Source organism: Amblyomma mixtum, chromosome 9, assembly GCF_055824585.1.
Source record: "Amblyomma mixtum isolate Tamu chromosome 9, ASM5582458v1, whole genome shotgun sequence".
NCBI classification, from domain to species: Eukaryota; Metazoa; Arthropoda; class Arachnida; order Ixodida; family Ixodidae; genus Amblyomma; species Amblyomma mixtum.
The window spans coordinates 102,005,263-102,032,133 of NC_143020.1; the positions used below are offsets into that span (position 1 = coordinate 102,005,263).

Genomic DNA, 26,871 nt, shown 5'->3' on the forward strand with positions numbered 1-26,871 from the left:
CCGGTGTTTTCGCACATGACATGTGAGGTGAGTGCCTGTGCCATTCTTTCTATCTCTACGGTGTTCAGTCAGGCGCCTTTTGATGCAACGGCCGGTTTGTCCGATGTACATCGTATCGCATGACACAGGAATCTTGTAGACCTTCACGTGTCTAGTCTTTTTCTGCGCTGTCCTTCAATCAAGAAGTAATGTATGCTTATCTCTTGAGGGGCACTATATAGATAAGTACTATAGAGCAGCCCAGCTCTAACGAATCAATCCGCGAATGGCGTCGAGAAGTGCAGCAGAGTGGCCCAACCATGGTGTTAGACGCCAACGAAGGCTCCAAGATCGGATACTCGACTTTATTGTCTCGGAGGCACACAGGCGCCATTACGAAGCCTCTTCTATATCCGCTCTGAAGTCTTTCATTAGCGGATTGCTGGAATTTGTAGATGAGCCTGACAGGAAAACAAAGACCCGAAAAGCACACTCAAACTGCGCTTGAGGAGTCCTTTTCCACGGCCTGCATTATGACGCATTTAACATACGCAGGCAGGTATTTTTCGGAAAGTGGCTATGACGTGCTTTCACCCAAGAAAAAAAAAAGCCGCTTAGTGAATCAATAAGCGAAAGGCTTTTCGTGCTTTTATTTTCTGTTGAAGTATAACGCAGTCGTTGAAAGATTCAACCACGCAGATACCGCTCTACATCGTCGTGTATCTGCTTCACGTTGGGCCGCTCGGTGCATCTGCCTAAGTAGCAAACCTGAAATAAAAGATGAATAATGAGCAGTCGCTATGAAAATACCGACGTTTTATTTCGCGCTGCATTACCAACCAGAAAATCACGACAAACATTTCTAGTTCCTTTGGATGCCACTCCGTGGCACCTCCTGTTGAACATTCGAAAATCTTCGTTAAGGTAATTCATGACGTCAGAAGGAGAATGGCTGAGTGCTTCCAGAACGTCATCATCGCCACCAGCCTAACTACGTCCCCTGTGGGACAAAGACCTCTCCCATGTCTCTCCAATTAACCCTGTCCTTTGCCAGCTGCGGCCACCCTATCCCTGAAAACTTGTTAATCTCATCCACCCACCTAGCTTTCTGCCGCCCCCTGCTACGCTTGCCTTCTCTTGGAATCCACTCCGTTACCCTTAAGGACCAGCAGTTATCTTGCCTTCGCGCTGCACGCGCTGCCCAAGTACATTTCTTCCTTTTTGTCATTAACCCTTCATTAACCCGCGTTTGTTCCCTCCCCCATTCTTCCCTCTTCCTGTCTCTTAATTTACACCTATCATTTTTATTCCATAGCTCGCTGCGTTGTCCCTAACTTAGGCTGCACCCTCTTCGTTAGCCTCCACGTTTCTGCCCCATAGGCGAGTACCGGTAAGATACTGCTGTTATATACTTTTCACTTGAGGGATATTGGTAAACTTCCGTTCATGATCTGACAGAACCTGCCAAATGCACTTAATCCGGTTCTTAATCTTCACGGTATTTCGCTACATCTCGTGATCCGGATCTGCAGTCATTACCTGCCTAAGTAGACGAATTCCCTTACAACTTCCAGCACCTCGCTACCAATCTTAAACTGCTGGTTCCTTCCGAGACTAAGCTTAGCGGCGCTGGTCGGGCGTTGCCCGGAATTCCTGATAATGTGAGATGTATTCGGAGGTGCAACGTTCTTGTTAAGCACGAGAAAACTACAGTAGCTCCTGGTAGTTTTCTTTAAATTTATCTTCTTACATTCGCTACAGTTTAACACAAAATGTGGCATAACAATAAGTCCTTAAAACCAGCGCTTAAATCACAACGCGTCAGCGAACAGCTAGTATGTGCCATTTTATTTGAGGCCAACCAACCAAGTGACAAGTGGTATTCTATTGAGACCAGCCAAAGTAAATCGGGTTGTGATCAATAAGAACCTAAATCTCAATAAGTAAATAAACCAGTGCTGGCGTTTATACGGATATTATTTAGCAGAACGTCACAAAGCAACAGTTGCGAGGAGACCTCTCATGTGAAATAAAACATTAAATTTACTGCAATATGCTGCGCGATAGCAGACAAAAATTCCAGTGGTCGAGCACAGGGAAATTAAAGAATGCTCTGCACAGGAGAAAACTAAGAGCTGGAAAAGAAAATCCCCGAAGAATTTTTAATAAACAGTAGATAGAAGGTATGATCTCAATCGCCAATTGAAGACGGAGGAAGCATTCGAGCGTTTAAATCTACTGTCAAGGCTTTCCCACGGGGCAATGCTTGAAAACATAACGTCTGCTTTCTATATTTTTTTAACAACAAGGAGAATATCAAGTTGCGCAAAAAGCAGTGACGGGGGTACGGTAAAATAAGAAAACATATGAATGCGTAAAACTTGTTTCTAAATTTCAGTTAATGGCAACAAATGTGAAATGTACGAACTACCCACATATTATATGCAGTACTTTAAATGGTTGTGTACACGATAAAGTGACAAAAATGTGAGTTTTTCAAGTAGTATCGAGCGCGTGCCGAAACTTTAACGGCGAATACAAAATTCTTAGAGAAAAAATTAAACATGCTGAGATAATCGCACCCAGGAATTCACAGCGAGCGCATTTTTCAACAATAGTTTATGAACGCAATTTCTGCATGTATCGTAATATTGCACTACAGCAATCAACAATCAGTAGTTATTCCTTCAACAGATTTGCAGTTTTTGCAATTGACGTTTTTGTCTATCGCCAAGAACGTTCTCTGTTAGTTTTGTATGGCAATATTAACTACTCTTAACTACTCGAGGTGCGTTTTGCTTCAATTTGTGAAAAAGGTGGACGGTAGAATAGGCTGCGTCGACCGTTTGTCTTGCATAAAGAAGCAGCTAATCTTTTCTACCGTCGAACACTTCTGCGACGCCACGACAAGTTTAAAACTAATTATGCAGTGTATTGTCAGAGCGATAGTTAGCATCGAAAGCGACACTCACTCTATCATGGCCCTTGCTGCAGGTGAATCCGTCTGGTCGACTGAAAATCCACATCATTGTGCTGTGCAGCTCGTTGCAATACACCTTGCATTTCTCCTGCCCACGGTCCTGGTATTGTTGGAAAGGAAAAAATCAAGGGGTGCATCTATTAAAGGGACACTGAGGAGAAATTGAAGTTGGCTTGCATCGACAGAATACCAGCTCCTAATTACAAAAACGCCACTCATACTGACAACAAAGCTCCTGTAACGTAGAAAAGAGTAAGAACCAAAGTACAGGTATCGCCGCCACAAGCCAAACTCGCAAGTACAAGCGTGATGACGTCATAGGACAAAACAGCGTTGCTAGAACCAATGGTTCTATCCATGATGAAGTTAGCGCCAAAAACGAGGATCAAAGTAGGAGAGAAGACACAACACGAGCGCTTTTTCGCAACTGAAACTTTAATGGAAGAACACATGACATATATACCCATCTTGTGAAGTAAATCAAAAGAAACATACATGATAACGTCAAGATAAACCTTAGAGGGCGATACATCTGAAGAGTGCTGAGGGTGCAAAAGGTGCATAAAAGGTGCAAAAACAGGAAAAGGTGCAAAACACAGGTGTGGTGTATGAACTGCCCGTTTCCTGTGGCAAGACCTACATAGGTCAGACAGGGCGTTGTGTAAACGTGCGGCTAAAAGAACACGAGAAATCGCTCTCTGGGTCGAAGTCCTCGCATTTGGTTGACCATTGCCAAAGATGTAAAGGGTGTAAGCCGCATTGTGTGCCGGAATGTGGGTCAGTGTGCAAGAAAAAATGCAATCCACTTTATGCGCAGGCTAAAATTCTGTCACATCATAAAGAACGCCTCCAGCGCGAAATTACCAAGGCTTTTTATATTTCGCGACAGGGAAATTCATGCATAAGCGCACCGTCCATTTCTTTAACAGCAAAGGAGCTGGCATACCTGGATCACACGTGGAATTAATATCATTTCCTTCCCCCATTTTTGGGGTTTTTGGGTATTTTGGTTTGCTCTTCGTGATTGTGACCATGAAGTTTCCTGTTTTTGCACCTTTTATGCACCTTTTGCACCCTCAGCACTCTTCAGATGTATCGCCCTCTAAGGTTTATCGTGACGTTATCATGTATGTTTCTTTTGATTTACTTCACGAGATGGGTATATATGTCATGTGTTCTTCCATTAAAGTTTTAGTTGCGAAAAAGCGCTCGTGTTGTGTCTTCTCTCCTACTTTGGTCCTCGTTTTTGGTGCTAACTTCATCATGAATAAGATTCAACTCGCCCAACTTTCCACCTTACCAATGGTTCTAGCAACACTAGGACACGAGAAGTCACGAATCACTGAGGCGCAGCCAATGCATGCGCAAATCTCATTGTCGTCGCCAGATGGCGAAACGTACCCGGCAGCTACGCGCGCGCCTGCAGCATCGGAACCAATCAGCGCCTGCTCACCGGCGGTAGGCGGGCTCCCGGTATTCCGCTAACGGTAACAAGGTACACGGTATGCTAAAGGTGTCTATTTGTGAGTACTTCGTTCACGACTTCGAGAACGGGATCCATCGTAACGCTGGCAAAACGCCTGTGCAAACGTAAACGAAGCGACGGTAGCGACGGCCGCAATAGCCGATAGATGCCTTCAACGTGCGGCCGATGGCAGCTTTCTTTTCGGCTGCTGCTAGGCCGCACTGCTGGCCGCCAGAAATCAGTCTGCGTTACGTCATGTTCACGTCATGTTTCACGTCACTTAGGCCTGTGTCGTCATAAGAGAGTCCCAAGTTTGAATCAGAGCGGCGGGAAAGACTTTTTCAACTTCGAATCCAAATTTCTTAGAAATAAATGCATCTTTCGCTGCTGGCCAAGTGTCAACAAAGCCATGAAATGCGAACTATCGGATTTTGCTTTAAAAATATTAATAGAGCTCTCTTGACTGTCCCTTTAAGTGCGGAAATACGAAAGCATTTAGCCGCACGTGTCGGCATCCAAGAACGAGTTGACAGGGAGCGCCGAAACTTTGGTGTAGACATGTTTTTGTCTTTTGTGACGTCATCAACTCATCGACAACTTCTTTAGACATGCTTCTATCACGTGACTATTTGGTCTCATCACGTGACTGGTTAATGACGTCACTATCACTAGTTATTACTACCACCACCTATTACTGTCACTGTTATTACTGTCACTAACTGCTGCAGCTATTTTTATTAATTATTAATTCTCTGTTAATGTTTATTTAAATAATTATTACCTGTTAATTACTTGGTTGTCGTTGCTTCGCATCGTTCTTATCGTCGTTATCTAGTGTACACATCTCGTGTTCACGCCATCCATTAGGCAAGAAATGCTTTCTCATTAAAAAAACTCCACTAGATCAAGTTACGTTATTCAGTTGCAGCACAATAGAGCGAAGGGAAGAGCGAATAGCAATCGAGCATTAAAAGGCCACTGACCGCTATTAGTCCTCGGCGATATTCAAGGATTCAAATCTATCAGGCCGCAGGTAAAGTATGCAAAGATTTTCTTGCGCTAGCACTGAAAACCACCGAATAAAACTCGTGCTTCTTGCAACGTCGGAATCGTGCGGTTCTTGCAAAGCCGTAATAGTGCGGTGAAGCTTGCAGGTGACGTCAGGGACGGGGATGTTTAAAATTTCCTTTGCCTTCGGCCAACTTAACGCGACCTCTTAGCAGAAAGCTCTTTCCGGCGAATAAAATGCTTTACAATCAATCCATCGACCCTGCCACACGTCGTTGGATGCTACCAAAGAACGTTCTGCGGACTTAGCCTTCTGTGACGTAACTTTTTTCTTCCTTGACATCAAGTAATTCCGCCGTGAAAATGTACTGGCGCCATAGATGACGTCAACATGCGCTCCCAACTAGGCGCATGCACTGCGGAGAAGCCTGAAACCGTCGTGGTTTCAATCGGCGAATAAGTCACCATTTCCAATGCTAGCCCTAAAACGCTTTACTTCAAAGTCTGGCATTTAAGCTCGTCGGATTGTAAAAAAAAATCTGCCGCTACCCTTTAATACTCCTCTCCACCAATATCTAGCAAGTTTCTTGTGTCAGAAGAAATCGCCTAGAGAGTGATTAAATTTTTAAAGACGTTCGCAAGTAAAAACGATTTCTGAGCATAGTTGCTGTAGTCAGAAGTCAACAACTAGTGGTGGATTAAAATTTCGAACGCCCTCAAGGAAGGCCGGTGTTTGAACTTGGTTTCAAAGTGACACTGACAACTCCGTCCAATTTTTTTTTCTCAGTAAACATCGATTCTAAGGCTTCTTTTGGCGAAAATCTTATGTAAAGGCTTTCCCGCCATCGATCCAAAGTCATGACGTCAAGACTGAGAAGGGCTCCGTGATCACCGACTTGAAGTGAATGGCGATGTTACCTGGTCTCGTAGATCCGTGCGAATAAAACTGTCTCGACGCACCGCAGTTTGCTTCCAAAAGCGACCAGGGTGTTGACGCTTGTAATTCGTATCTTTACCTTTTAAAGGACCACTGCGTATGTTTAGAAACCGACGGGCTTAAAGGGTTCGAATGTATGAATCTTGCTGGCAAAGCATGCGAAATCCTTTAGGGCTCGCGTTTGAAATGGTTACGTAATCGTCAAGTAAATTCGCTACGGCGTTGAAGCTTCTCCGCACTGCAGAGACAAGTGGAGGGCATATCATGACGCCAACGACGGTACATGTCCAACACATAAACGCTTGCTTTAAGGGAGAAAAAAAAATAAATCCACCGAAGGCAAAGGCCGCTGAACGTTATTTGGCCGCATCAGACAAGGCACGGCAGGCTATGGCTGACGGCTGCAGAAATTCGAAATCGTACCTTCCGTAACGTCACACGAAGCTTCTCCGCACTTCTTTGGTGCTGTGAGGAGAAGCCTAAAATTTCATCATTGATAATGTCAGTATTTTAAAAGCCGGCGCAAAAACGCTCTGCATGCTTTACCTATAGCCTGTATAGATTTGAATCCTTGAACAAAGCGGAATTCTCAAAAGTGGCGTTGCGTTTTTAACAGCTGTGTTTTTAGACAAACTAGCGTCTTTTGCAGGTGAGCTACACTGGCCGAGGTTGTTGGCTAGGACGTTCGTGTAATGTCCGCCCGTTACAAAGGGATAAGCCCCAAATCCAATCCAATCCAATGAGCAGTTTCGCGTGGCTCCTAGAGAGCCGTGCTGCGCATGCGCGAGGAGCAGTGACGTCACATGGCGCACAGCTGGCGTCACTCGCCACGGGCGCTCGCCTTCCTTTTTTTACAATGATCGGAGTGTAAAACGTTGACCACACCAACGCCAATGTACACAACGAACGCCGATGCCCTACGGCTTCAGCGCCGCGTTTATGGCACAACGATGTCAATGCCGACGCATGCAGCGCACCCCTGTCACTACCGCCACTTAGCTTAAAGCATGGTTGAAGTGTCCACTATTCCAAGAGGGCAGTTATGCGCCTTCCCTCTGGTACAGGTGTCCACCGAGATGTGGACACCTCGCCCTCACCTCCTGCTATGTATATCCTGGCGTAGCAGAGCTAAGCCACTGCCAATTTTTTTTATTACAGTGTCATAAGCAAGCGGAGCAAGCCAATTTCAGATATGCCATCGGTGCCACTTGTTATAGTCCATAAATGTGCGTGGTTTTGAAGCGAAAAGCTTCACTACGCTAGTCAACACCGCGCTTCGCGTGAGCCGGCGTATGCCGGAGCACGAGTGACGTCACGCACGGCGCAGGCTACTGCGCATGTGCGCCGCCGTTTCTCCTCCTATCCACCGTTTTACCTTTCGCCGCAGCCGTGCGCGGTGCGCATTTGAAAAAGGGGGGGGGGGGGGGGCATATAAGGTGCACTTGCCCATAGAACAGGCGCACGCTGCCGCGCGCTTTCCGTCATCGTTTGACGTTCGCCGCAAGCGCGTGTTTATCGCGGAGGCCGGCTATATAACCGCTTGCCAGAGAATAGGCGTGCGCATTCTACATGGAAGGAGAAGAGAGTCATACTACCGATACAGAAGTGCTAGCATGGGAGTTGGTTGAAAAGGAGCGAAAAAATGAAAGGCTGAAAGCTCAACGAGCGACCGAGGCACCCGAACAATGAGAAGAACGTCTCGCTAAACGACGCAGCAAAGGCAATCGCAATGTTTACGGCTGATCATCTTGCTACTACTACTCATAAATCATAAAGCATAACCATAAGCTAAACCGTAAGCATATCCATAGGCTAAATCATAAAGCATAACCATAAGCTAAACCATAAGCATCCCCGCAGCTTTTCGCTTCGAGATATCCAGGCTTAACCCAGCCAATTTTTTTTTCAATGCGTTTGTTTTCCTTTCGTTATTAATAGGAGGAGGAAGAGGAATAAGGAAAGGCAGGAAGGTTAAAAAGAAATTTAATAAATAATAATAATACTTACGGGATTATATCTGAGCTCTCCCTTCGTTTGCCGCCTCACATACCTGCAGAAGAGCTCCAGTGTGGTCATTTCTGAGGGCAGCTTGTATGTCATGAACACCTCCTCTTTTTTCAGGTTTATCTCGAGGAGACATTGCCTTCCTTTGTAGCTGCGAGAAGAAGCACAGAGTATAAACAATCTCCTGTATATGTCTCCTGGCAGTTGACCAGTCTTTACTCGATCGCATAATAAGCTCATCTTTCGTCAAAAAAAAATTGTAAAACGCGTTTATTACGCGTAGAATGATATAGCCTCTGGTCGTTAAAATTTTTTTTAAATTTTAATGGCTGACGCAGCGTATTCTGGGTTTCTTGCGCAAAAGACACGACACAAAAGAAACAAGGTAGACAGGACAAGCGCCTGTCCTGTCTACCTCGTTTCTTTTGTGTCGTGTCTTTTGCGCAAAAAACCCAGAATGCTTAGGCACCAACTAGCCTGCAAAAACATAGACGCAGGGTATGCCTTGTATTATGAAGGTGCGTATGGCGATGAGACTTTCCCTAGTGCCCTGTTGCTATACAAACGTGGTAGAAGCAACCCACCTGTGATGACTGTAACATACTGATTCCTATTCTGCTGCTATCGTCCACACCTGCCGTTGGCCGACCACAGCGATTGAGGTGAAGTGTCATCATTTGAGCCCATGACGGAGGGTGACGAGAATGAATTATTGGAACACATTGAGAAGGGGTTCGTTACGTTAGACCTGCCCTGGTGTATGACAAGCATGTGAGGACGCAACAGTAATGAAAAACGAAGATTACATTTTTTAACAAGCTCAAATACTCAGTTGCTGGAGCCGGACCCTCTGGACGACCAGCGCTCTCTGAGTCTCCATGCAATTGGTCTCGGAGGTCTTAGTAGCTCGTGAATGAACTGATTCTTTCTCTCTCTCTCTCTCTCTCTCTCGAACCCTAATGTTTCTACAGAAGTCATTTTGCACAAAATATGTATGCCAGTGTGTATGCGGTGCCAGTAGGTAAGCCAAAGGGTACTAAGTAGTGCAGGGACGTAGCCGGGGGGGTTCCGTATCAGAACCCCCCCCCCCCCCCCCCGAAATTTTTTGAGCGCTGCATCCCTCCTATCCTCCAACCCTAATTTCGCCTATACTATTTACGCATCGCATCGATATATAGAAATGTAAAAACAAAAAAAAACTGTTGGTTTGTTGATAAAAATGGTACCTGTTCAAAAAACCAGATGGCGCAACTATGCTGTAGTTACCGTTGCGTCTCCGTTTGCATGCGCTCAACTAAAAGTGCGGATGTAGCAGAGTAAATTGCCGCAAAGTGCAAATTACTAAGAGACTGTTTGGTTGCAGGCTCTCTTTCTTCTTTTCACCGGCTGCGTATAAAACCCACTTAAAATATTTCTTGCTACGCCACTGGATGAGTCCAACACTCGGCTGGATGACTGGGCGGCATGACCGCTCAGCCCTACTCAGAATGGTTTACGCTCGCACTGGCATGCGGAACAGACAACAACCCAAGGACGGCCGTGTGTTCACTTACCGGGCAGTGTATCGGATCTGCAGTTGCGTGCAGTAAGAGAAGCGGTAGTGGTTCTCGTCCTTGTCGATGTAGCTCATGAGGTAGCCATCGTTCCAGGAGCACGAGTAGGCGCCCGGGTGGCCCTGGATATTGCTGATGGGCGGATCACCATCGTGTTGGGCTCCAAGCCTGCAAACAGGCGATGCGCCTAGCTTCAGCCATTAGCATGAAGGAGGATAGGCTTTATTTCCCCAGCCTGTGAAGCCCCGTGTCTGTGCTTAGTGGTTGCGGGCTCTTCGTCCTCGATGACCTTGAGAGCCCGGCTGGAGCTGAGCAGCACGGCCCCCCACCGCTCTGAGGTTCGGAGCTGCATTAAGTTTGCAGAAAGAGGGTCCTCTGGATCGGCTCAGATCACGTGATCTAGGCTGGCTGATGCCTGCTGGCACTTAGCACATTTTGGGAAATACTGACCAGGGTAGACAATGCAAAAAAAAATTGGCCGTGGATCGACATGGCTGAACATAGTAGACTAGTGAAAGCAAGGCCGACGGTACTGATAGCGAAGAATGGTGTGACGTCATTGTTACGTCATACGGCGGAGGTTCGCGGCACAGCGGCGCGGCGGCGCCGCAGCTCGGCTAAGCTCGGCTCCAGCCGTGCCTGGTCACGTGGTGTGAAGTCACGCGTGTGAAGCCTGGCTCAAGGTTGAACGGCAACGTCCGTGACCTTGAACGTTGCAGCTCGGAGAGTAGAGCTTTCGCTCCAAAAAGAAATTCCTCTCAGCTTGACATAAGGACTTTTGTTAGAGGGACCCTGAAGGACTAGACTGGTGGGTTCGCAGCACCTGATGACAAAATGATATCATTTTTACCGAAAACAAAGTTTACATCTGCCAGAAAGTTTAGGAAAAGCGAGGTACACATGCCGCCATAACTAGCAGGTTCGTGCAGTGGCGACGGGCGACGTTTAATAAGCTTTCTCTAGGAACACTATCTCAATGTCTCAATGTACAGTTACCCTTTAAATACTAGAAAAAACACCGTGGCGAGTGTACGCGACAGTGTGAAGACTCTCGTTATTAAAACGTCGCAAAACCGAGCACGGAGAGAAAGGTTAGACGCAAACACGAGCGCTGAATCTTACGCCTCACATCATTATGTGCACCTATTCTTTTAAAATTGTCTGTAGACTGTCTATAGACTCCTTATATGCTCCATTTCTTTCCTATAGATATATCCTTCTGTCTGTTCATAGCTTCCAATATTGGGTCAGTATTGTAAACGGATTGTCTTAGTCTGGTCCTTTGCCAATGCGTTTCCGATACTGTGCCAATACTGCAAATGGATGGTTTCACTCTGGTTCATAGTAGGGCCGGTCTTCGCCAATACGTTCTCAATATTGGGCCCATTAGTTGTGCCTGCCACCAGCTATAGCCAGCAGACTACAGCTTGGCGGACTATACCCTGATTTGTTTGCGCTTACAATCCACAAGAAGCAATTCACGACCGCAGAAATCGCAACGACCACAGCGGAGTCAATTACAAGGTTTGTCCGCGATCACAATTACTGCGTGGTTAGTCAGCCTTCCTTTGTAGCCGTATGGCTGTGCTCGGGTGGACGTTAATGAGTAATTACTCCCTTATTACAAATCTACTCCACCTTGGGGGATTCCCCTAAAAAAAAACATTTGGCCAACACAGCTCCCACTTCGAGTTATTGATCAATTCGCCCTCGCCCTACCATAAGCTTGCCGTCCCGGTTAGCTCAAATGGTAGAGCGACTGCTCCTGGGGAAGCGGTGGTCCCGGGTTCGATCCCCGAACCAGCACGAATTTTTCTTTAACTACGAAGTTTGTGAGAAAGATGTATAGCTTTCCTTTGTAGCCGTATGGCTGCGCTCGGGTGGATGTCAATGAGTAATTACTTCCTTATTAGTAGCACGTAAGCGCTTGCATGTGTCGCTTTCATGAGTCACCAATTCTAACCGCGCATGCGCAACTTCCCATGGTTAGGCGGCGCTTACGCAGTTGGCGCCTTTTGGCAGCGAACAGCACTAAGTTAAAACCGTCTGTTAGCCAAGCAATCGGTAAGGTGGCATGCCACACAATACACACGACTTACACGTGAGCGAGTTCATGAGCAAAGAGTCCGATGCCGTCATAGGTGTACGGAGTCTCCTCAGTGATGGCCACCTTCAGATCCAAGCAGGCCGTTCCAGCGTAAGCGTACCCTATTAGATCGTCCAGGCAGATGTAAGCGAATAGAACATGATGCACTTAATATAGGGATTCCACATGCAAACCTGAACCCTATTTGAGTCCTATATGTGCACTACATGGGTGCTCATGTGGATCCCAAAAAGGTAAAGGTCTTTCTTGTAACGTCTGCTTCTTTGGTGCTTGTATGCAACAAGTAAATTTAATAGGGTTTATATTAGTTGTTTCCAACAGAGAAGGCGAAGTAAAAGATTTCCTGTGAGGTTCAATTTTGTCAAAAGAAAAGAACGAACTTTTAGCACGTATGATGCTTAGAACACTACTTTGGCATTACGGATTATGACGAATTTACAACGATATGCTTGACTGACTGCTCCTCAAAAACAGAAAAGAACGAACTTCTAGCACGTGTGATGCTTAGAACACTACTTTGGCACTACGGATTATGACGAATTTACAACGATATGCTTTACTGACTGCTCCTCAAAAACAGAAAAGAACGAACTTCTAGCAAGTGTGATGCTTAGAACACTACTTTGGCACTACGCATTACGACGAATTTACAACGATATGCTCGACTGACTGCTCCTCAAAAACAGAAAAGAACGAACTTCTAGCGCGTATGATCCTTAGAACACTACTTTGGCACTACGGATTATGACGAAGTTACAACGATATTCTTGACTGACTGCTCCTCAAAAACAGAAAAGAACGAACTTCTAGCACGTGTGATGGTTAGAACACTACGTTGGCACTACGGATTATAACGAATTTACAACGATATGCTTGACTGACTGCTCCTCATAGAATGCTCTTCGGAAAGCAACTCTTGAGAAAGCCAAAACCAATGGCTTCGTGGTTTCAAACGGCTTGCTTTAACTGAAATATTAACGAGGTAAACATGTAACGACAGAATAGGGGCCCGGTCTCAATGCAGTCGCTACGTGTGGCCGGCCCTTTCATGCTGTGCGAATCTGTGACATCACGCTCGACGTGCTTATTCAAGATCGATGGAGCGAAGTACAGGCTTTCTTCACAGCACAGCCTAAGCAGTTAGCTAAGAGACTCTGCTGGGTTCGTCGTTATGGATAGCAAAGTTTAAAATCTCTTGCAGGCGAGATGTCGCATGGCTACTAAATATGGTGGAAGTAATCAGGAATGACAGAAAAACCTGCAGTATAAATTTCATTAGAAAAATGGTAACCTCGAAAAACCGCGAAGATGCCCCTAAGGAGACATACTTCGCACTTCGTGTGTTCCAGGTATCTTACCTGCAGTTGAACTGTCACCATTGTAGGTACTGATGATGTCTCGTCTGAAAAGGAAAGAAACATCGTCTACAGCCGCGGAAAGATCAACTGTTAGAAGTTCAGTGCGTTCTGCCGCTTCTAAACCGTTAGCTGCACCCATCCTGGCGCAAGACCAGCACACTGCAGCGGAATTAAGCAAACACCAAAACGAGCGTTTTTGAGTTGCCACTAGCTTACTGTGCGTGCAGTTGCTGCCTCTCCTCAGTGACTTAATATTTAGCCTTCGCCGCGGTGGTTCGCACATTATTTGTCCTACGACACCTACGGCCTCACGTATGAGTCTTTAGGCCAGTGTTTAATTAGGTTAGGTTAGGTTAGCTTAGCTTAGAATCAATAAAACTGAGCTGAAAAGAAAATTGGGACAATTTGAGTTTGGATAGAAATCGAACCCAGAACCTTCGGATTGTTAGACTGAAGCCTATGGCCTCACGCATGAGTCATTAAGCCAGTGCACGGTGAAAGACATGGGCCAGTGTTAAAACTGGCTACCCGCAGTTCCTCGTCGTGCGACAGACGTTAACACGACAGTTTTGAGTTGCCTCTGTCGCAGAAAATCCGCATAAACGCAAGGAATCAATAAAAATGAGCTGAAAATAAAATTGGGGCCATTTTAGTTTGGTTAGAAATCGAACCCAGGACCTTCGAATTGCTAGACTGGCAGGCTACCCACAGGCTCTTTGGTTGAAGCTGAATAAAGATGGATCTACCGAATGCGTTGTGGTCTTTAACTTAATGGAGTCTTTAAGATACATATACTGATGAGTACATGAGTAATTATGAGTGTGCTAATTAGAAATCAGATATTCGAGCAGTCGATGCGAACGAAACCCGATACAGAGTAGTCGCGCTGTGCAGACAAGTAAGGATAAAACAGGTAAAAAAGCTTATCATTTAATATAACTAATGCGCATTTTGCGTTTCATGTCATGCAAACGAGAACTGCAGTGTACAGTGTACAGTGAGAACAGTGAGTACAGTGAGAACTGCAGTGTACAGTGAGAACCGCAGTGTACAACACTGCTATGTAAACAAAAGCACTGGAGTGCAGTCGCCCTCATCGGTGCATTGATGGGAAAATTTCGCGCTAATGAGGTAAATATTCAGTGGCGTACTAAGATCTTCAAGTACTCATTCAGCGTGTAAACAAAACATTTGCTAAAAAAGAAGCAGAAAAAAAAGCGAGCAACACACGTGAAAATCAACATCCACAGAACTGAAACTGTCAGGCGTTGCTGTGGGCGGGCCGAAGCGCTGGCGACGGTTGTTGGTCAGTGCGGGTAGTGCGGGCTGTGTTCGAGTTTCGGAGGCGTCCCAATATCTCGATTGTCTTCGCGGAGGTCCGTTGACTGGAATGCATCTCATCCGAACGCTGTTAAAGAATTCCTCTACCAGCACAAGGCGGCAGTCGAGTCGAATGATACTTGGTTAGAAGGCATTCCATTCGAAAGCCCGTGTAGAAGAGGTATTACTTGTCTCAGATCGTGATGCCTTTTGAATAGTTAGCACTTTGAGTAGTTAAGTTTGCGCTAAATTCTATTTTTTAATGATTTACGGGTTACAAATTAATTTCTCAAAGGTGCTGCAAGCATCCATCGCCACTGCCATCATTTCCAAATGACGCTCCTTTGTGCCCCGTGACAGCGTGCACCGAAAGTGTCATTCGTTCAAGGGAAGTGCACTTCGTGAAAGTGTCACTAAACTTGCCCGTGTGACAGGGGAATTAGACGCCCCTTCTCGGGTTGAGCGGCTTGCCGATGCGTAACCGAACGCGGAATGCAAAGTAGGACGAAACATAGCGATAGCGTAGAGAGCGCAAGGAGGAAGCTGGCGGAGGAAGGTACTGTGCATAGTGAACTAGGATGTGCTGTGGTAGCGTGAAGGCAGGTTGCGCGGCGGCGACCGAGTAGCTTGCGTCACTCGCAAGAGATGGCGCCAGTGTTGCACGCTCTGTAAGCACGCTTGTCGTTCGTCCCAACGCTGTGTCCGCTGCCGCCTCCGTTCGGCACATGTGTTCCGTATGCGGGGTCGAGTAAACGTATGTACCATAGCAGCTGCGCTCAAAAATTGCATTATTGATAAGCCTAATCATAGGCTAATTTTCGCCCCCTAGGAAGGCTGCTATTTACGTAGAAGAGCGCCTTACGCAGTGACTGTGACCGATATGTCCGTGGCTTCGAAGTAGTAATAGCCTTTCAGCATTTTAGGCATGTTGTCCAAGGTTGTAGCGTCGTAGACATGTCTCGATCCAGACAAGGCCATATATATCTCGTTTTGTTCCTGTGGAAAAATGCGAGCGTTACTAGAAATGAGATGCTCTTTCTGCTAGTGCAAAGTTAGTCCACGTCGGATGCCGCACCAATCAGCAAAAAAAAAGCTTTAACTCACATTCAGGGCGACGATGTAGACTGGTCTCGCCCACACGTGCGGATCTCTGACTGATGTAAACCTGAGGTTCACCTGTGCATATGAAGACTGGCGTTTAGTGTTCAGTCATAGCCCAAAACAAGGAAGTAAGTATTAGTGGTAAATGGTTGCAACTCGTCCTTTTCGGTAACTAGGTCACCAGTTTAATTCGTCTGGCGGGATGAGTTTTCAATTCAATTCTCTCCGCGATAAATGCGTGATAACCGGGCCGCTGTTATCGATAGCCGGTCGCTCCGCCGCCCTAGGTCTGGCGGCTTCGTGATTATTGTAGCGAGAGCTACACTACGCCAGCCGCTTTGCGAGGTCAGCATGGCTGCGCGCTGACCTGCGGCACCACGCACCGCCAGGTGTGCGCATGCGCGGAGTGACGTCAGAGCACGCAGCTGCGCCTCGCCGCTGCGCCGACGGCGGAGCAGACGACTCCAGCCTCGTCAATTGTGCGCAAGTCTCACTACTTTACTGACCACCGCAGCGTCCTCACTGTTATAACTAATAAAGTTCAAGCCATTACGTAAACCGTGTGTCTTAGTTTCAAGCGAAACATCAGCGTAGCCAGGGGTATGTACCTCTCGCTATTCTACCGGGTTCAACGAAAGCTAAACCGCAGCAAATTTTTTTCAATTTCGTCTTTGACAGACATCAGTCACTTTTTACCTGTGCAGCGTTTGAGCGCCAAGTCGCACTAAACAAGAGGGTGCGGGCGGTGGCTTGCCGGAGGGAAGAGAGAAGATTCCCTACTCGAAAGAGCTCACATAGGCTTACAAGAGAGGGATCTGGGATTTGTTTTTGGTTTCCTGCGATAGTCTTTAAACTGAGGCCAAATGTACAAGAGCCTCAATCGTCAATGTCATTTGGGTGATCGTGGATATCATTAGGGAGGGGGAACGGGCATAATTTTTTTTTCCTTTCACGCCGACCATTTTCAAACTCAGCGATTTCTTACCGCCTGTCCTTTATTCGTTTACAACCTCCAGAAATGAAATGAAAGAACTAGATGTTTGGCAAAGCATACCAGGTGTTACAGAGAAGATTTTAGGTACATTTTAAAAATAGGCGCTTTTTGTTGTCAAAATGTGGCTTTTGCGGCATATTATTACCAATGTTGCCTTAATTAGTAAGCTCCTTAACTAGTTTGTGAAAATTAACTTAACTATCACAACTAAGCAACTGGTTGCAATTAGAGATTTGTATCCGGTCGTTAGTGACAGACATATCAGTTTTTAGAATTTCGAAAACGCGATTATTCTCGGCGCTGTGAACCAACAATATTTGGCTACCTCGTGCCAAAATACACGCGCTTTCGAAAAGCATACAGGCAAAGCAACCTTTCCAGTGCATGTAGCTAGTGAAAAAAGGCAAGATTTGTCGAGCCACAGCGCCAAGGGTAATCGCGTTTTCTAAATTCTAAAAACTGATATGGCTATTACTAACGACCGTCTTCAAATCTCTAATTGCTAAAAGGCGCCTAAGACTAATAGTTAAAAGAAAATTATTAGAAATCTGTTAACCTGCTTACTACTTAAAACCATTCACCAATTGGAATTGAATCCTGGAGCCCGGAGCTAAAGGCAGATAAATTCTGCCTGACGGGGCCCCGGGCCCCAAGCAAAAAAAAAGAAACATAAGTACAGATATAGGTTTACAGCAGAAGCACTGTGGGGCAATGTTTAAAAAGAAATATCAACACAAAATAGGAAATGAATGCATCCACTGAAGCATGAGGCAAGCATTACATGAAACACTACACAGCGGACAAGGCCTTAAACATAACGTATCGAGCAATTAGGGAATAAGAAAACCGCGTTAAATACAAAAAGTTGAAAGAAGGTAAAGTTTAGTAACACTTTTAAATAAACGAGCAGTTTTGAAATCCTGAGACAAGGTGTAAAAAAAAGGGAGTTTATTATTTAAGACCGAAACAGCGCACGAGGTTATCTGCATACCGTAATTAGTTCTAATGCGAGGAGTGACGTATCGTGTATTTCATAATGTACGCCAGCACTGGTAACACTGTGCTGAAAAAGCCATATTTTTACCTCGGAAAACCTGTTTTTCAGAATTACTTAGTCTTCCCTGAAACACCTGGTGTGGTCCTTCATGCTTCTGGAAAGTATCTTGCGATTGTTCACGATACTTACGCATGTTACAAGAACTGTCACGTAGCGCAGTATCTTCGAGTAATTGTAATTAAATTGTCCGCTGAAAACTGAATCTGTAAAGACGGTGAGCTCGGGATAAATCGCTGAAATCTGTCTCTCTTCGGCTGAAAAGTAAGTAAAATAAAAATGATTAGACCACGGTAGCTTCAAGCTGGCCGTGTAGTAAGAAAAAGAATGTTCTGCGCATGCAATTCGCCCCCACATTGATCTTACGATGGCAACTTACGTATGAGAGATTTTTCTTCGAAAGTGCTTTCATTTGTATTGAGGTCTCTGCCTCGTAAATCATTGCGTCGAATTCCTGGAAGGAACCGTTTATGTGCTGTTAATCATCGTAAGCAGAGTAGCACATAGTTTTGATGAAACGCAAAGTCTTTCATTGCATGTTGTAATGCGCGCTGTCTATTCCTAGCAGCACATGTATTCGGCCCAGTATTGGAAATGAATGATTTCACTCTGATTCTTTGCAATACCATCATTTACCAATGTATTTCCAATATTGGAAATGTATGGTTTCGGCCTGCTTTTTTGTAGCACCGTCGTTTGCTTTCGTATTTTCAATCTATTGCAATATTGGAAATCGGTGGTTTCACTCGGCTACTTTGCAGCATCGTCATTTGCTAATGCAATTCCAATATTGGGCCATTTACCTGGGCTGCTAGTGATGCTAGCTCTCTCTGAAAAATATTTGGCACTGCAGTTGCCGCTCGTGCTGGCAAATCAACAGCCGCTTATATGCGGCCTCTCACTTGAAAGCAACTCGATCTCGCATGTAAAGACGATTCGCGGGTAGTTCGCCACCCCCATTTCAGTAACAGCGATACGCCGGCGTACACCTGGCCAAATATTTACCTGGCTCGTGTGTTGCATCGCTAAATGCGCCTTGTAAAAGGTTCTTTTCGGCTACACCGCTGGCATATTCATGCTATAAATTGGCGCTTCGGATGGCATTTCGTGGTTCCTTTTTGTTCATATAACGTTTTAGCGGAGTATTTGCGTGTTTAGATCGAAGTTATCAGAAATATTCATAGCCTGCCACTACGAAGAGCCGAAACAAGTGGAATACGCAGCAATGGTTCTGGTGGCTCATTTTCGCTTACTCTGGGTAAACAACTTGTCCGCCATGAAAGGAGTGGTAGTTTACCCAGAGGAGAAGGACATATGGGCCAGAACCATTGCTCCGTATTCCGCTTGTTTCGAGGACGATTTTTTTTTTCCTGAAATTCAGTCATGTCCCAGCGTCGTAATTAATTGTGCCACCGTCTTCTGGAATGTGCGTTCCTTTTCACCCTGGTTCTTTTTTTCTCTGATCATTGGAGGCAGTTCAACATTCTGTGCATGTTCGACATTCGACATGCAGCGAATATTCAGTATAATGAACATTCACAATACCAGTCTTTTTTTGGGGGCTGTATTCTAGGTCACGCAAATTAAAGCATCCTATGTCTGGACAGTATTTTTTTTTTATTTGTGGCAGCGACAGCCGTCTGAAACGGTTAAAACACAACGAACACTGGGGACACGAGTTAGCGACGTGACTTACTGTGGAACGGATCGTTCTCCCGTTTCTCCTCGATCTCGAAGAGCAAGTGTGCCACGTGACCTTCAGAGGAACGTTCGGCGGCTGGCAGAGGTCGTATCCTGAAACGAGGTCCTAGTACCCCCTCCTGTTGAGTGAGTCCAAAAGGCGAAAGAAAACAGTTTTTACCACACAAAAAGAAGTTTCATTTTCGCAGAACTAGAGGCGATTATAGCCATGAGCACGAGGCACCCACGAAAAAATACTCTGTCGTATTTAACTTATCATATTTGGTATGAGTACCAATGTCCTTCCACTGTTTTAACAAATTGAACTACGCAACGTCGACCATTAGTCGGCGCAACCGTCGCTCCACGGAGAATAATTTAGCTGGAGTAGAAAATGGACAGAAGTGTTTTTGAAAGCAGTTTTTATTTTCCTTAATCACTTATCTGACACCAGTAGCCGTTGCAACCTGAAGGGGAGCCGGCTTATTAAGCCTATGTGCTGGTTGGTAATCTATCTATCATCTATCTATCGTCTATCTATCATATATCTATCATCTATCTATATCTATACATATCTATCCATCTATCCATCCGTATCTATCTATCTAACCATCCATATCTATCTATCCATGTATATCTATCCATCTATCCATATCTATCTTTCTATCTATCTACCCACCCATATCTATTCATCCATCTATCTATCTAGCTATTTATCTTTCTCTGTCTAGCAATCTGTATATTGCTTTATCTCTCTCTATCTAGCTATCTATATATTTTTTATTCCTGTATCTGTATGACTGTGCCTGTCTATTGTCCGCTCTTCCTTGTGCCTATCTATTGTCTATATGTATATCTATCTTTGTGTGGGTACCCACTTCAATATGCGAATATATTCATATCCACTTGAATATTATAGATGCATATATGTATCTGTTATCGATCAATAGGTAAGTACAAAAGTAATCTTAGGATAGAGATAAAAATCGCAGTAACGTCGAACAGCGCCTTACTTTGGACATATTATTTCTGACCTCTAGCTTGTGTAGTGCGGCGTGGTTCATTAGCATGAAGGAAAGGATGTCCTCGCTACAGCACATAAAAAATGGTCGCCTCCTTGGAAGCGTGAGCCTGAAAAAAACGGCTTGTATTCACCGAAGAATGAAGGCATAGCAATGGACTGACTACCCATGCGTCTCTGCAGCATCTTTAGAAGTAACATAAAAACTTTAAATGGAGTGCTTCGGTAGTGGCTATCACAACAACCGGACGCCTCAACTTTGACTACGCCGAAAGCTCTTGATGTTGTGGAAGCGATGAGCCAACGCAACCGGCGGTCATCTATCGATAAGGTGGATCATGGACCTAAGATTTTTCATTGCACTAAGGCCAAGGTTCGGCTAGGTTGATACAACAATAATTTACTCCCATCTCAACGAACTTCATATGGGGGCGTGTTAGACACTGTTACGGCGAATTCAAAGCTCCGGGAAATGGCTCTCTACAGCATATCGTCCCAAGGGACCAATTCTGGGTTATGACTTCCAGCCAGAGGCTAAACAAGAAAGCAAGAAGCGATCTGATTCATCGTCACCGGAATCGTAATTTCGAACTACGCCGTCGCCTGACAAACTGATACTGGCGCTGTTCTTGAACACTCAGGGGTCGAAAACTGAGCATTACATTCTCCTTGGGCTCATTGTATACAGTGACTGATACTGTAACCTGCTCGAGGACCACCTGAAATCTGCAACCAAGTGAAAACGCCACGGCTTGATGAGTTATAGTGGGCTGTTGCGGCAAGGTAAAGAGCTGCCACAAACAGCTCATGAAACACTGAATACGATTACAGCTGTTCTCCTGTCGTGTATTCCGAACCCCGCAGAATCACTAGGCCTAGCGCCAAGATATCACCACCTCTCTCATACTCGGCACAAAAGCATTCTTCAACGGGAAAAAAATTTTGTACGCAATGTTTTTCATATATTGCAAGATGTCACGATAACAATCAATATGTCTGAAGATCTTCCGTCAGTCGGCTTGAATTTTTTTGCTGATAATTGTTTCCCTATCGCCATAAAAGTTCCCCCATTGGCTTTCTATGGCAGTCTTAACTGCTCGATACGAGCGATGGAACAATTTTAAAAGAAAGAGTTAGCTACGCATCGTAAGAATAGACCATTACCTTGAATATTTCGATAACAGTACCTTACAATGTTCTAATGTTCAAAATTTTTTTCCGAGAATGTTGGACATGTAGGGAGGGGCTCGGTGGCAGTATGCTCAGCACAAACAATGAGGTTCAAGAAGTTGTGTTTGCAAGGCTGAAGGGTCTACCTAAACTACATTTTTCTTCCAGACGCAAGGCATCGGTGATGCGGTGGTACTTCCCCGTTGAAAGCACTAAGTCATATTCATCATCAGCCTGACTGCGCCCACTGCAGGGCAAAGGCCTCTACCATGATCCGGATCAGCGGTCACTACCTACCCTAAGTACACATATTCCCTTACTACTTCCAGCCACTCCCTGGAAATTGCGAGTTCCCTTGCTAGACTGTTGAACATTGGTTTTCTGCATGCTAATTTTTAGGCCCACAGTTCTGCTCTGCCTGTCTAACTTCATGATCATGCTTTGCAGCTCATCTCCTGAGTGACTCAGCAAGGCAATGTCATCAGTGATCGCAGATTACTTAGGTATTGTCCATTAACTCTTATCCCCAACTGTTCCCAATTCAGGCCAATTTTCGCTCTAACTGTGCATTTGTTATCGAAAAGAAAATTATTAAGGCTATTTTTTTACTGCATCTTGTACATATGTACAGAGGGCAAAACACATGCCTAGAACGACTGAAATGTCTGTTCCGCACCTCCCGAAGCCGCTATGACCAGGAAGGCAAAAAATGACGCTGAAATCCTATGAGCTTAACTGCAAATGCTTACATCCAGACCATATTGAACCAAATGTTATTGTTAGATATCGCGAGCTTATCCCTAAACACGACCAGAACGTGTTCTAGAGAAGCGTTTTGCCCTCTGTACATATGTGCTTGTGAGTTGTTCCCTGTAGGTTAGTGACGGATCATATGTCTTGTAACTGGGTTGTTGTTAAAGAGGAAAGCGGTTTCATACTAACTCATGGATCATGCTTTGCAGCTCATCTCCAGAGTGACTCAGTAACGCAATATCAACCGCGAATCGCGGATTACTTAGGTATTATTCATTAACTCTTATCCCCAACTGCTCCCGATTCAAGCCAGTTTTCGGTCTGAAAATTATTAAGGTTATTTTCTGACTGAATCTTGTAATTATATACTTGTATGTGCTTGTGAGTTGTTCCCTGGAAGTTAGTGACGAATCATATGTCTAGTTAGTTGTTGTTAAAGAGGAAAGGGGTTTCATACCACTTGGAAGCCATCGTCGTGCGTGAGATGAACGGCAGCCAGTCGCTTCGAGTCGTGATACAGATCCTTCTCTGCGTCCACTCCTGGCATCTGTTCGATCGCAGAGAAGAAACACAAGAAGCACGCGTTCTGTCACCTCAGAATCTCCTTCGCCTCGTTAGCGTTGATGATGATGATGATGATGATGATGATGTTACTCACGCTCATGGCCACTTCCTTGTTGTCATCGTCAAAGCCAATCACGGTGACCTCGTCTCCGAACAGCGAGGTCTTCTCCAAGTTTAGTACAAGATCATCGGTGATGCGAACCACCCTCTCCCCCGTGTCTGCCCTGCTTTCGAGGTGCAGTGGGTACACTATCCGCTCGCTCAGAACCTTAGTTGCGGGCGCTGCATAATGAAACAGCACACAGACAGAATGAGAACCCATCTTTATTGCGCATAGAAAAAAAAGAGAGAAAATGCACGGCGTTATATATGCCGAACGACGCAACAAAATAAGCGACTTAAAAGGCCAGACCTTCTTTTAGAGGAAATTATCAGCGCGGATATATAGTGTGACACTATTTTATGGTGATCACTTTAGAGATAACCTACAAAGATTAAAGTGCTCTAACCGGGTTTCCTTTTGAGAAAATGATCAATAAATGAAAGCCATGTGCTCTGTTAGCCGGTTGATTCCAATGTATTGCGTCGTCGTTTTTATTGAAGAGTAGTGACCGAACATCACAAATAATTTTCTGGTCGTGTTTGCCCAAAGTGGCGCTAATAATATTTAAATCGCATTAGACTATAAACTAGACAAGACTTCATTACGAAAAAAAAAAGAAATTACCTTGAATCACTCTGCAGCAGAAACATACAGGACGCGACAAAAGTTCCCAGTCTATATTCCCGCTTTTCAACATTATATTCTGACAATTTATTTCAAAATACCACTGAGAGCCCATCTGGGCATTTCATGGGGAGAGGGAGATGAGGAAGAACCCATGATAATCAAAAATAGTTAATCAAAAGACTATTATGAAGAACCGTATGAAGTGTAAAGACTTTTATGAAGCTAGCAAGGTTGCTAAAGCTGATAGTGACACCTCTCTTACCCCCGCAGAAGATTTGAGGTTTCGGGATGGCGTAAGTACAACACTGCAAGACTCAACAGTGGATGCTGTGTGCTAGGAACTTTTGGCGCCCCCTGTCCGTTATACATACTAAAATACCTCTAAGATAAACAAGCAGCATAACAAATTCATACTTAAAATAGATGTTCTAGACCAAAAATCTATTTTAAATAGCGCACCTTTTGGATAATCCACTGCTTTTGTCTTTCAATCACAGCCGTAGCACTTGAGTTGGCAGTTACGAAACTTGCGTAAACATCATTTTTGCGTAGTTAAATTTTGATGTTCATGTATCATTTCTGAAGAGTATCAGCTTCGCAGCTAACGAAATTGACAGAGCAACTCAAAGGAGCCAATCGTTTTTCAGATATTTGCCGAAAATCTTCTGCCTTTCCTATGCTGCTGCGATTACGAAATGGAAATAACGACTTCCAGATTTTATCAACCTCGTGTTCGAGAAAAGTTATTCTTCACTGTGAACCAATCTGCGCCCTTAAGGGTGTTTTGATTGGTTTGGTTTGGTTTATGGGGTTTAACGTCCCAAAGCGACTAAGGCTATGAGAGACGCCGTAGTGGAGGGCTCCGGAAATTTCGACCACCTGGGGTCCTTTAACGTGTGCTGACATCGCACAGAACAAGGGCCTCTAGAATTTCTCCTCAAAAGAAATTCAACCGCCGCGGGTCAAAAGCCGAGCACCATAACCACTGAGCCACCGCGGCGGCTAAGGGTGTTTTGGTGCACGCGACTTACAGCATTACACCTGATATACATGGTCTGTTCTGAAAGTAGTAGGACTCATTTTTTTAAACAAAATTTATTCAAGTGAATAGTACAAACGATTACACTTTTTCAAGGTAGCACCCTTCCGCATCTACACGCTGCTGCCAATGAGTTTTACAGTCGGGAATAGAAAAAAGTCTGGCGGGGCCAAGTCGAGACTGTAGGGGGGCTGAGGCAGCGTTGCCGCCTTGTGCTGCTCAAAAAATCGGGGTCCTCATTCACATGATGAAGAAGATCCTACCGGTTGGCCTTTTCCTCCTCTGACAACACTCCCGGCACCAACTTCGCGCACGCTTTCCTCAGGGATAAGTTTTCTGTCACGATCTCAAAAACTTGAGTTTGAGGAATGCTCAAGTCATCAGCAATCATTCTGATACTCATTCTACGATCACTGTTAAGTAAATGTTTCACTCGCTACACATTTTCGTTGGTCTTGCTGGTCGAAGGGCGTCTGGAGCGGTCGTCTTCCTCCACTTTTTCCTTACCTTCTCGGAACAGCTTGTGCCACTAAAAAAACACCTGATCTACCCATGGAAGCGTCACCGTAGGCCTCCTTAGTCATGTTGTGAGTGTCTTTGCCCGTCTTATCGAGATTTACTCAAAATTTGATCGCGTATCGCTGATCCAGTAAACGCTCGACGATTCTGCGTGACGAGACGTTTCGACAGGGGTTCACAGTACAAGCGACCTCCTCTCTTTAACGGCCGAGAGCCGACTGCCGATTTTCCCCAGCATTCCCAATATCCCCCTTCAACGATCCTGCACTCGCAGACCACCTCTCGTGCTCCCGTTCGCCCAGGAAAAAACCAGTCCTACTACTTTCAGAACAGACCCTGTAAATGTCTCTAAGGTGACTAAATACTTAGCTTGTGTCAGTTTTAGCTACAATAATTCCCATGTTATGGGTATCTGCGCATGATACCATCAGGTAAAAGGGTGTTTTAATACATTCGCATTGTTCAATAAGTGTGTAACAAGTACACTTTGCTTGTGTAACAAGTACTGGGCCCCCTAAGGCATCCGCTAACGGCCTCTATGTTTGTAAACACGATTTTGCGCTAGGGCTTTTCTCTCCCTGAACTTTGACGGCGCAAATGGCAATCGAAACCGCTTGCATCGGCTAGCAAGTGCCGATAAAAAATGTATATCCATTCGCGCAATATTAGATGCATTAGTCGATGAACAGCTGGACAGATGAAGCCACATACGTACGATGGTTTTGTAATCCCACTCTTCGCCTGTGCCAACACCTCATATAATGAATAGATTAAACAGCCGCTTGCGGGACACTCCGTTACCTCCTCTCCATCTGCAGCTACTTCCATTTTCAGCACTAAAAAGCAAAATCTTTGCTAGCTTATGTTGGTCGCAAAAGGTCGCAAAAAGACTTATTCGAAGCTTGCAGGTATAAATAAAGCTATCACATCCTAACGCTCAGTTTCAAGTGATCCGTCCATACATCACGTGTCCACATATGTGAACACTAACCTCTAAAGAAAGCCGCCGCGGTGGCTCTGTGGTTATGGCGCTCGGCTGCTGACCCGAAAGACTCGGGTTCGATGCCGGCTGCGGCGGTCAAATTTCTATGGAGGCGCAATTTTAGAGGCCCGTGTGCTGTGCGATTTCAGCGCACGTTAAAGAACCCCAGTTGGTTGAAATTTCCGGAGCCCTTCACTACGGCGTCCCTCATAGCCTGAGTCGCTTTGGGACGTTAAACCTCAATAAACCAACCAAACCAACCAACCAGCTAACCTCTAAAGGCTCGTGAAAATTCCTGTTACTCGAGAGATAGGTATACTCTCGCCTGGAAAAGTAGCTAACGTTGAACGCAATTTTTCGCTACATCCGCTTCAGGAACCTATCTCCAAGTAATCTGGCTTTGGTAAACTCAGGCGAAAATTACCTGCAAGGGTCCTGGAGTCCAGCAGGGCAGAGACGCCGAGTATGAACGTCAGGGCGATCATGGCGACCAAAGGGAATGCCACAAAGTGCTCCTAACTACGGCTCTTTTTATCGATACGTCGAACAAAGC

At 45.2% G+C, this 26,871-nt stretch overlaps 1 protein-coding gene across 1 annotated transcript; it reads right to left on the reverse strand.

The window, feature by feature from the left end:
* Window positions 1–597: 597 nt before the first annotated feature.
* On the reverse strand, window positions 598–26,871 carry LOC149330398 (venom metalloproteinase antarease-like TtrivMP_A). Its single transcript, XM_089560938.1, has 14 exons — window positions 26,743–26,871; window positions 23,143–23,330; window positions 22,942–23,031; window positions 19,557–19,680; window positions 18,240–18,314; window positions 17,993–18,117; window positions 15,816–15,887; window positions 15,574–15,707; window positions 13,392–13,435; window positions 12,026–12,134; window positions 9,927–10,094; window positions 8,377–8,524; window positions 2,952–3,059; window positions 598–747 (listed from the first exon to the last, which is right to left on the reverse strand). The coding sequence occupies exons 1-14, from the start codon at window positions 26,801–26,803 to the stop codon at window positions 667–669; spliced, it is 1,527 nt and encodes a 508-aa protein (XP_089417064.1). The 5' UTR covers window positions 26,804–26,871; the 3' UTR covers window positions 598–666.

What these genes read in the sequence shown, in the direction of transcription:
- LOC149330398 (XM_089560938.1), bottom strand. Translation starts at nt 26,803, where the DNA reads ATGATCGCCCTGACGTTCATACTCGGCGTCTCTGCCCTGCTGGACTCC. An exon ending in GGACTCCAGGACCCTTGCAG is followed by an intron (nt 23,331 to 26,742) that starts GTAATTTTCGCC and finishes TTCATTATGCAG; the next exon opens with CGCCCGCAACTAAGGTTCTG. An exon ending in ATATCGGTCACAGTCACTGC is followed by an intron (nt 13,436 to 15,573) that starts GTAAGGCGCTCT and finishes TTTCCTTTTCAG; the next exon opens with ACGAGACATCATCAGTACCT.